The following is an 11,933-nucleotide window of genomic DNA, read 5'->3' as shown; positions in this document are numbered from 1 at the left end:
CAGTACTTCTGTTAAAAATTAAAAAAATAAACAAACCTAATTACCTCTCCCACCCCTGCTCCCCAAAGAAACTATTGCTAAAAGAGCAATTTATGATGGCTATAGAAATTCGGAAGATAGAATATTAAACCCTGTCTTTTCTGTGCATATACACACTGTGCATACAAAAAACCTCTGGTAACATGCTTGTGCATATTGTTTTTAACTTGTTTTACTCAGCTAACATATTGAGCATTTCTTCTGATTATTAACTATATCTCTAAAACATGATTGATAGTAGTTATATATTACATAAAATAATTGAATCAAACAAGTTCCTCTCATTGAAAACACTGATGTTCCTATTTGCATTCTAATATATTTTAGGTAGAGGTAGAATTACCAGGTCAGTGAGTATTTCTTCAAATAATAATAATTTAAAATATCAAACATATTCTTTTTTAAAAAATGATTTATTAAAAGATTTTCAATGTAAAAAATCAGAAATACAGAAAAGCATAAATAAACATCAACTATAATGCCACTGTCATTCACACTTTGGTATACATATCCTTCCATTTTTTTTTTTTTAATAGGTGAACATTTTATACAGAATTAGGTTACTATGCATGGTTTCACAACTGGATTTTCTCATTAATACAAGTATTTCCTCCTATCTCTACTTGTTCTTCCAAAACATGACTTTTAATAGCTATAGTTTTCCACTGTTTGGTTATGTCACACCCACTAGGATATAAGTACCACAAAGACAGGTCCTTTTGTGCAAAGAACAGTGCCTCATATAGAACCGTGCTCAATAACCATTTATTGAACAAATACATGAATTTAATCAACCAACTTCTCATTGCTGGATATTGAACTTATTTCAAAATTTATTATATTCTTACACAAAAATCTTGTGGACAGCTTCAATAACTTCCTTAGACTTCTTAACTAGAAGTGAAATTTACAGGTTCAAATGGTACACATTTTAGAACATAATTAGGATGATATATATTATTTATCATCAAATCAGAACCCTTCAGAGAGGAAAAGGGAACGTCATTCAGGACAGCCCTGTCCAAACTGGGATGTAGAATTACATGTTGTATGACACCAAACTGAACCTTAGAGGCTACAGCAGTTTACGTTCCCACCAGCACAGTAGTAGAGTGCCAGTTTCCCCAGGTCTAACATCTGTGACTCCACCCTTCATACCACGTACATCCTTGGTCACACTGAATATCTACCCTGGCATTTTTGATATGAAATAATAAAGAAACAAAGACAACTTCTCCTTGGGCCTTTCTCTTGGTTTCAGGTTCCTTTTTAGGGGTCTAGTTCCCTTTCTGGGTGTCAGCAAACATTTTGTGTAAAGGCTAGATGCTATCTTTTTCAGGCTTTGTAGGCTACATGGTCCCTGTTGCAATTATTCAACTCTGTCATTTTAACATGAAAGCAACCACAGATAACCTGTAAATGATTTATTGTGGCTGTGTTCCAATAAAACTATTTGTGGATGTAGAAATTTGAATTTCACATAATTTTCATGTGTCACAAAATATTACTCTTCTTTTGATTTTTCCCCCCAACCATTTAGAAATGTAGAAACTATTCTTCGTCTATGGGCAGTAAAAAAACAGGGGGTGAGTCATAGTTTGCTGACCTGACTTAGCAAATATCTGGTTGACAACTAAAACAAACTGGGCGGGGGGGGGGGGAGGGACTCATCCTCATTTAAATGTAGAAAAATTGCCAATTTTTCCTTTTTTCTGAGTTGTGTAATTTTCTGTCAAAAATAGAGTTGTATTATATACATCTTCAACTATATGTGCCTCACAGAAATAAATACACATAAAAATGAGAGTGCTTAATTGTGCTAAGACCCCCCCTTGCCCCCACAAGTGAGCTCATGAGCACATCCCCCAAGGAAGCCTGGGTTAGGAGAGGAATCTGCTCTCTCTTGGCTGGCCTCAGTTTCCACATGCTTCTCATAGCACATGTATCTCATTTCCTGGAGTGTGAGTTTACAGTTTGGGTATGTATTTTTTTGTAGAACACTGCCCCTGAACACAAGCCAACACCTTCACCTAATAATCAACTGACTGGAGAGCGATTTGTTCTAATGCTGAAGGACAAGGTGACTGCTGGATTTACTAAATGACATGTGGGTTTTCAGTGGGTCACAAATAATGTAAACAGTATTCATATAAAGGACATTATGGAAAACTTAAGGGATTTTTCCAGTGGTAACTTTAATGATAGAAAATTATCCTATCACCTACTAATTTTAGAACCTTGTTACAAATAAGGGATATGTCTATTTTTATTCCTTCAAAAATGCTCATAAGAAATAAAAGGCAGGACAAATGAGATGCAAATGTGGCAAGACATGTCACAAACATCAGGTATCAAAGAAGCTTCTGGTCACTTGTCCACATAAACGAATAAGCTGGAATGTTTCTAGGAGTCTATATAGTAATAAATTATTGGCATATCATGTTTCTAGAAAGGAGCATGAAATTCCCATTATCATTTGAAATATCAATACCCTTAAGGAAGATGGTAGTAAATATTATCTTCATTTTACAAATGAGGTAACTGAGGCCCCGAGAAATGTAAGGTAACTTAGCCCAGGGTACAGTGAGTTGAGTTGTTGGGGGTACACAGATTAAAGCTCAGTGCTTTGTGCATTTTCCAAGCTGTCTATAATCAAAAAAGACAGCAGTGACTGGAATATGAAGGAATATTCTCTCCTGTGAGACAGCCACAAAGAATACTTAGAGCAGAAATAGCTAGAGGGCTTCAAAAGCATGAATACAGCAAGTGAAACAGGGGGGAAAAAAACCAATCACAGATACACTTACCCTCAAAAAGAGATACAGATCTTTAATTTAAAACTGAGTAAGTTTATTCATGGAGAAAACAGTTACAGAATACCCTTTGGACTTTCTTAGTCCAACAATTAAAATTGTGTTTAAAAGCCAACAGGAAAAGCTTAGAGACCTAAAAGACGTCTGGAAAAACTACTGTTCCTCCTTCCTTGGGTTTATACGTATTTACCTTTTAGGCAAGAGAGATAGCTGTGATTAATCTCTTTTCCAGGGGATGTGATTTCCAGTTCCACTGTCTTAATGTGTACAGGACTCTTCTGTGAAGGTCAGAGAAGATCAAAGAATTTGATGTTGAATGAAAGAATTAAGAAGGTAAGACTATTGGTTGGTTTATGGAACCACAATTTTACCACAAATCACTAGATGGGTGGTGAGAGGGGTATTATGTTTCCCATCAATAAAACCTGAGGTATTTAAAGACTCGATAGACATGGAAACACTTCTACCTCCCTCAGAGGTAACAGCACAGGCTGAGAAGGCTGTTGTGGAAGGTCACACCTCCTTGGACTTCATGCATACCTTAGTACCAAAACCTAATCTGGACTGGACCATGACAAACACTTCTCTGAACAAGCGGTTAATCAGTTTTCTCTTCTGGATGGGTTCCAAGGCAACAGTGTGATCAATGATGAGTTTTTCCTTGTCTCTGTTTTTGGCTTGGTGCTAAAGTTTATGGCAATACAAAACAGCATGGTCATTTACAGTTAAGACCTGCCTGAGTGAAAGAATGGGCTCTCCAAGTCTCAGCAGTCAGTGTTTAACCTAGCCCGTTTTACTTGGCTGGTCTCATCGTCAAGATGGCAGAAACCTGTGGTGACGTCTCTTTTATTCTCTTCCGTGGGTTCCAAAGGGAAGTCTTGACCTACAGCCAGCACCTGTCGAACAGTCATGTTAACACGAGCAGTTTTCAAGTAGCTAGCACACACCTGCCAGTCCTCCACAGAACAGGGCTCCACCACTGAGTCTCTAGGGAGGTCAGCTGGGAGTAGAGTCTCAAGGCAGCAAGGCAGGCTTTCCCCTTCAGGACTGGGAAGGACCCTTGGGACTGCATGGTTCAACAGGCGGCTGAAACCTGACATTACCATAATGTCACCGCTGTGCATAAACATGGGGGTGGGAGCTTCATCTCTTTTGAGGCCACCCAGGAGAAAGATGGCAGACTGTCCGAAGCTATAAAAACAAAACAAAACAGGTAAAACAATACACAATAGTAAGTTCTGTTACTAACCATGGTTGGGAAAGTTACTGCCAACTGCATTGTTTTCTAACTTGATAATTATTGTTCCCAAATTCTCCTTTTTAAACTCTGCTAAGATCCTTCTTTTCTGGCTTGTGTCTATGAGTGACCAACCCATGATCTACTACTTAAACTTATCACAGCCCACGGGACTGCTGCAAAATAAAATTTAAAGCAGGTAAATAACAAAATTAAAAATTTAGTTTTAACATGAACTTTGTAAGTTGTACTGATACATCTTCAAGTTTTTTAATAAAATTATTTGGGTCCTTTACTACATATTTATCATTCCTGTTCACTTAAAGATAAAGCAATTAATGAATGACTCTGTTTAGGCACTTTCTTTGTGAGATACAGGTACAGCACTTTGCACAAATATAAGCTTACATTTAGGGAGACAAGGAGAGTTAAAATATTCGGGCTTCTGTGCTTTGCTCTTCTCTATTCCAAAAAGGTTGCTCACTTGGCCTTATGGCCTTTTTCACTTACCTATTCCACAGACACTAACAATACCCCTCATTACAAAAGGCAGACCCCATGCATCTTAACCATTAACTGTAATTTGGTCATTATTCTTAAAGGACTAGGCTATAATAAGTATTAACTGTATTAAGTTAATATGTTATTAAGTTAATAGGTTATTAAGTTAATAACTCTCAAAGAACTAGGCTATAATAAGTATTAACTGTATTAAGTTAATATAATAAGTATTAACTGTAATTTGGTCATTACTCTTAAAGGACTAGGCTAATTTTACTTATGACACATTGTTAAGATGCCTAGAAATGAAAACTTATGGAGTCCAACAATTTTTTTAAAATTTAATGTTTTTATTTATGTACTTTAGCTTAAAAATGCTTTAGAAAAGGAATGAAGTGATAAAAAGTAATCCAAAATCCTTAGACCTAACTTACCTGAATGATAACAGGGGTTTGGAGTGATCCAGTTCAGATCTGTCCACATGGATCCCCAGTGTGGAGTCTAATCGGTAGTAATTCAGGATACCTGCTTCAGCCCGGAAACCCTGAAATCCACAGGCAGTGGCTACTTGCTCTGAGAGGAAAGCCAGGTCAGAAGGGAAAGGCGTATAATGATCTGCTGAGTATTTCTTTGATAAAAGTAGAGAAAATAAGAAAAATAAACAATGATCTCAGGAAAATAGGAAACTGTGGCATAAGATTAATTACCACTTTAAAAATCTAATTTACACATAATGTTAAATAGCATGACTTATCCATCCCTTGAAAGACCTTTTTTATTGAGGTACAGTTGATTTACAGTATTATATTAGTTTCAGGTACACAACATAGTGATTCAAAATTTTTATAGATTATATTCCACTTAAAGTTATTATAAAGTATTGGCTATATTCCCTGTGCTGTACAATATATCCTTGTGGCTTATTTATTTTATACATAGTAGTTTGTACCTCTTAATAGCCATTCATTTTTAAGGCATCCAGGAACCCAATAACGGGCCATTCAAAATACTGAGCACTTATTACATGGCAGGCTCTGTGCTATCCAGTGATAAATCAGACAAATCCACCCTGCATGGAATCTACATATGAAACAATTGCACCTCTCTCTGGTATCCTCTAATCCTAAAAGGACAGTTCTCTTAAGGGTAAAAAGGCAACTCAAAACTGTCACTGCCAAGAGGTACCTAAGGAAACATGCTGGCTAAATGTAATGTATCCTGGATGGGATCCTAGAACAGAAGAAGTATATTGGTTACAAACTCAGAAAATCTAAATGAAGTATGTATTTCACTATTATAATAATGTATCACTAGTGGTTCACTAATTGAGAAAAAGTTACTGTACTAATGTAAGATGTTAATAAAAGGAGAACTGGGTGTAGGGTATTTGGAACTCTGTATTATCTTTTTAATTTTTCTGTAAATCTAAAACTATACTAAAAAACAAAGTTTACTTAAAAAAAAAAAAAAGGCAATTCAAGTAATACAGCCAGTTTGATTTTGGACCCCTCAGCCTGCAACATGGTTTCGTGTGATTTCACTGGTAGGTCTGATGGGATGACGTGCTCAAAACATCTGAACTTAAACTGACTTATGCTAGGTCAAGGCAAGATCTTAAAATGGAAGTAGTTTTCAGCACTTACTTCCCTGAACTGCCTCTATATTTAGTACCCAAGGATCACAAATATCTTTTTTCTCTTAAAAAAAAGAAAATCAAAGGCCAGAACACTCTACAAAACCTGTACAATTTCTGAGAATGACAAGGCAGCAGTTTCCTATGCAGATGAGTCTGAGGGCCAGTCTGGCCTAAGCCAGCAGCAGCCTGATACCTTCCTTGGTCTGATGTTCCCTCTCACTCCTCCCATTGCTCAATCAACTTCAAATCTGATTAGAAAATCCACTTTTGTCTCACATCTCCACTAGTGACCACTAGCTAGAGTAATAGCCACACTTCTGAAGAGAATGTATTTACTTTGACTAGAAGTGAGCTTTAACTTCCCATTAAGAAAGATTTTTGTGAAAGGTCTCAGATGGATGGCCAAGCCTCTTTGGAATCTGTTTATTTTTTTCTTCTCTTTTTCCTGAACTGCATGTAAGAAGAGCTTCTATTTAATTTCTCAAAACTAAGGGTGTAGTTAGAGAACTTTAAGGTGTTCTCCACCATTTTAAGTTTTGGTCCTTTAGAAGATCAACCACTCAGAGCTGCTATTCTAGCACTAGATCGCCTCTGCTATGGTGAAAGAGTTACCTTTTGGGGCTTTGAAGCCTGTCCAAACTGTCTCTTATTTAATTCTTTTTCATTTTTCTCTGATTACCCATTAAGTGTTTTTGATCACTTTCACTCCATGTGTGTCTTAGTAAATGAGGCTAACTCTGAGGTCCTTGGGGAATAACAGTATCAACAATAAAATCAGTATAAAAAACAAGAAGCTAACATTTATCATGTTAATGTATTTAACTGCTTAGAACAGCCAGGCCCTGTTGTCATCACTATAAAGGCATTAATCACTTAATCCTCATGACCACCTTAATGAGGTACGCACTATCCTTATTCAAAGTAGGATTCAAACCCAGGCTGTCTAACCCAAAGAAAACTACATGGCCATTCCCCAAATACAGGTATCTAGCTTTCCATTAAATCTGTATCACTGGAAAAAAAAAAAAGAATTATATTATGAATAGTTCTGAGCAACATTTATCATTACTTTGAGTAGTTAATGTATTTATTAATGAGCTGGCTAGACTGAAACTATGGAGCTTTTAAAAAGTAACTGGTTAGTAGGAACATGGTCTATACCAGTTAGTTTTATTCAGTTTCCTCGCAGAATTAGTCCTTCTACTTGGTGGCAAACATCTCACTGAGATAAGAGGCACTGCCATGCTGGTGATAAAGGAGGCATTTTCTGAAGCACAGAGGTCAGGAAAGAAGAAATTGTACCTCAAGAAAACAAGGAACTTTGTTACAAACTGTGGGACATTGTTTTGCATTTTTTCCCTGCTCAGACCTTACACAGAGTCAAGTGTATCTAGATCTTGAAAGTTCTCTTGTGAGTTGACGGAAGAGAACACCAGAAGTACATGGAGCTTCTTTCACTTTAGGCATGTATTATATAGAAAATAAATGGTCAACAAACACTAAATGATAATGGAAATAAAGATTATATTGAGAACTGCTCTTGAGTGCCTTAAAGAAAAATCTATATCCCTGAAACCTCCCTAGAGAAAGCACCAATGACTTCTGATGAAATAATATAACCCAAGGGCACATGAAAAGGTAATTTTCTCTTGATAAATTATTTATTCCTCTTTAGATACCAGATCAAGAGGACTTTAGGAGGGAATAAATGAAAGAAATTTTCCCACAAATGGATAGTCTGATACTTTAAGCTTGGTCAGGAAGAAATCAAACTATGTGGGCCCAAGAAGCATAAAAATGGAAAACAATGGAATTAGCAAGAAAATTTGAATACCTTACTGTCCCAGTTATAATGGTAGCCTAGGGTCACCCAGCGCAGTTTCTCTAGTAAACTTCGGGGTCTCCGTTTATTCACTTCCTTATACCTGCAAAGATTGGAGACAAAAGATAATCTGTTCACCTCAAAAGGCAGTAATAGCCCACTGTATGGACTCTGGGGTCTAAATCTGATATTCTATGGTATAAGCTGTTTGCTAAGATCTCCACAGGGGAAAGCTGAACATATAAATGAGTTGACCAAGAATATAACAGCATTACTAAAAAACATATTAGCATTTCTAATTTCTAGTCCTTTGTTTTATATCCTCTGCTGAATGGGATCAATTTTCAAATGGCAAGTCTCCAGCATCTCAAAACTAAAACAAGATGACAACTGAAATGTCTTACCTGTCCATGGGAAATGGGACAAACAGCCCTACCGGTAATTGAAAATCTGGCTAGCAGAGCACGTTCAATTTGGTTTGCTAAAAGCAGGACATGATTAATTACAGCTATCACTATGTCTATAATGATGGTGGCTTCCCAGAATTGTGGTTTGGGCATAAAAAAGTTTGGCAAAATACAGTATACAATAAAAAATAACTGGTTTAACATGCCTTCTTTAACCCTATATAACAATTTAGACAACTGAGGCCTAGCTAACAACTACTAGCTAAGGGCCACTACAATTGATTTGATTTCTGACACCCCTGGTTCAAACCACAGGAGGTTTCTTTAAAATGGAGGCGTCCTTTCTGCAGTTATATCTTATCTAATCAAATCCATGGGATTAATGAGTCTTTTTCTAAAGAAGCAGCTTGTTTGTTTGTTTGATTTACTTCTAAACATTTAAAAACACAAGAATGCTAGGCCTAATCATTTTATTTAGTTTGGTATTTTTCTAATTACATCATTAATCAATTAAAAAAAATTTTGGGGTCTAAGAATCATTGCTGCTTAAAAAAGATCAGACTGCTATAAGGAGTTTATATTTTGACAGGAGATGACAGATAAGTATAAGAAAGAAATGAGGGGAAAACTCAAGGCAGTATAAAACCTAGTACTAAACTGAGCAGCACATGACTGTGAGGGCCACCAGAATTATGAAAAAGGAGAGCTCAAAATCAGCTGTCTCATCAGTTAAGGCTCCATGGCAGAGCTGGGGAGTTGAGTGTGGCACTGAAGAATGTCCAGCATTTAAACAAGGAGTGATGCAGTAGGCAATACAGGCACACAGCAGGAGCAGAAGCAAAGGATTTATTACAGGCTCACACTGTAAGTGGCACTCATCTTGATGTCTGACAAAGAGTTTACAGAGTAGATGCCACCTGTCCTCAAAGAGTTGCAACAGAGACTTACATCAAAACCAGTAACTAAATAAAAGGAACGGATCAAACACTGATTTATTTAGGACAGCTGTGCAGAAAAGAGGCCTAGCAGATCCAACTGCTAGCCTTTTTAAGGACTGCTTATGAGGCTAGCCCTTGGCAAACATCTGGAACTTGGATTTTGGGGAGGTTCACACCATTACCAGAACTGTAGCTCACTGTGCCTAAACTGTTCGTATAAACAATATAGTTTATGCTGAACACCTGCCTTCCTTCTGGGAGTCTAAATTTTGGTACCTGTCAGGCAGAGACTGTCTATGTGCCAGCCCCTCATAAAACCTGGGCACTGAGCTTCTTTAAATCATGCTGATGCTGCTGGTCCAGAGACCACACTTCAAGAAACACTATTCTAGCCAAAATTAAAAAACAAAACACCTTCTATCTCTTTCTGGCTCAATAAAGGATCATTTTATTCTTGAGAAAGAACCCATTTATATTCTATCAAAACCAGACTGATCTGTACAAATAAAGATAACAAGGCAGCTCTGGAAGTCTGATGACATTTTAGACATTTGATATAGCACCAATAAGCTGCTTTTCATCAAAAGATTGGGTCTAATGTTCTTCAAGAACAGGGTATACATTATCATAATTAATACAGGGTTATGGTGTTAATAAAGTTATCAAAATTATAGATCTTTCTACATTAACTGGATCACTATAAGAAAGGCTTTGGGCTTTGCTTTATCCTTAGAGAGAGAGATTGGTCCAAGTATGCAAAAGAAGCTAGCTAAGAGTCATACTTTCAAAAAAGCATTAAGCCCAGTCCTCATAACAAAGGAAAAAAAAAAAGCTGAAAATACTGAGGGATTAATGAAGGGGCAGTTGCGCTGTTCTTTTTTTTTTTAAACCTGACTTATCCAAAAGGAAGCCAAGAAGGCTATTACAATGGAGCCGTCTTACCTACTGTAAGGAATGCAGGGAGTATGTTGAGACCTAACCTAACTTTAAATCTCTACCTAATTATTCAAAAGAATGTTTCCAACCAAGTATGACCCTACTTATTGGTTCTCACTGCAAACAGAAACACTCTGTACGCCTTGCCTCTGCTGCCCCCACCCAGGCACCAGCAGGATGATGGATGAGTGGGCTGGCCACCTTCTCCCCTGGTCAAGGTGCCCACACAGCAGTTTGCTCACTTTCTGTCACGGGTAGTAAGTACTGGCATTTTTTTTCAGCAATCACATTCTATAGCTCTGCTTTCAACTGAACCCTAACTGGACAGAAGTGAACTCCTGACCTGCCTGTCCACTCTCTGGGCAGTGGGTAGTCTGAGTGTCGTAACTAAGCTTTGGTATTTTCTTCTCTTTCTTGCCTCAAGGGACATTAGTGAACCTCTGTGAAAGCAAAAGAACTCATTCAGTGAGGACTCAGAAGTCTGAAGGTTGTTTGATAGAAAACTTTCAAAATCCTATTGCAGGTATTGCATTTTCAATCATTTTTAAAGACTTGGGGATAGTGTCTTTCACATCTCTCAATATTTCCCTCCATGACCACAACTTTCTGTCCTTCCCTCCCTAGTCTCTCATTCCCATTAAATCTAGCTCTATATCCTGTCCCTAGAACTCTGTTTTTTCAGTATTTGAGTGATTCCAGTTTTGTTTCCCTTCTCAATCTGAATCTCCCTATCAATGCAACCATCCAACTCCACCTTAACTGCTAATGTCCTTTTACTATCATGCAAATATTTAGTCTTATCTAATCTTCCATCTTTGGTCCTAAACCTTCACCATTTATCTCAAGTCCTCAGTCCTGCTCTTACTCCCTTCCAGGATAAAGAGAATACAGAGGCCTGATCAAAGGTCCAGTGAATGATTTCCACTTTTCTCCCCTATACCTCTAAACTTTTCAAAATCCTTAGCCCGTCCTTCCTGCCTGGTTTCAGCAGTGGTCCTACTTCTTTCCATTAAGGCTAATTCTCCACCTATACTATTTCCCATTCCCCTGACACAGCCTCTGAGGCCCTTCTCCATTGGTCATCTTTCTTCTCATATCTTCAAGTCTTCCTTTGTACTTATTTTTTCCTCTTGATCTGCAAAACTGTTCAACATTTCCACATACTTAAGAAAAAACCAACAAAAAACATCTTTCCAACTTGATCTCTTACTCAGGTACCCTACCTACATCCTGTCTCCCTCTGCTCCGTATCTCTCCTTCCTTTTACAATTAAACTTTCATAGAAGGACTCAATATTTGCTGCCCTGACTCTCTCTCATCACTGCAGTCTGACTTTTGCTTATACCACTTTACCAAAACCTAATTTCTTAGATTCAGTAATATCATTTAACTGTCAAAACCTAGGCCTAATGACCTGGTTCGTCCTTCTTTTATTTTGGAAACATCTTCCTGTCTTGGCTTCCAATAGTACTTTTTTTTTCACCCAGAGCTGATGCTTCCTAGGGACAATGGCCTTCTTTTTTCTGTATGTTTTCCATAAACAAACAAACCACATCCATTCTCACTGCTTCACTATGGCTTCATGTGTAACTCCTACGTCTAAC

General features: G+C 37.4%; 1 protein-coding gene across 4 annotated transcripts in view; it reads right to left on the bottom strand.

The window, feature by feature from the left end:
- Nucleotides 1–433: 433 nt before the first annotated feature.
- Nucleotides 434–11,933, bottom strand: part of ALKBH1 (alkB homolog 1, histone H2A dioxygenase) — a 22,451-nt gene continuing 10,951 nt past the window's right edge. For 3 of the 4 annotated variants that reach the window (XM_010947888.3, XM_045511332.2, XM_010947890.3), the window contains 3 exons: nt 8,061–8,151; nt 5,025–5,218; nt 434–4,043 (listed from right to left, as the gene is read on the bottom strand). In XM_010947888.3, coding sequence (XP_010946190.1) covers nt 3,617–4,043; nt 5,025–5,218; nt 8,061–8,151 — 712 coding nt within the window. In that variant the 3' untranslated portion in view covers nt 434–3,616. The remainder of the gene's footprint in view (nt 4,044–5,024; nt 5,219–8,060; nt 8,152–11,933) is intronic. The other variant, XM_074365188.1, reaches the window with a different exon arrangement.

Source organism: Camelus bactrianus, chromosome 6, assembly GCF_048773025.1.
Source record: "Camelus bactrianus isolate YW-2024 breed Bactrian camel chromosome 6, ASM4877302v1, whole genome shotgun sequence".
NCBI classification, from domain to species: domain Eukaryota; kingdom Metazoa; phylum Chordata; class Mammalia; order Artiodactyla; family Camelidae; genus Camelus; species Camelus bactrianus.
Note: the sequence above shows the minus strand (reverse complement) of the source record. Positions and strands in the feature narration are given on the sequence as shown.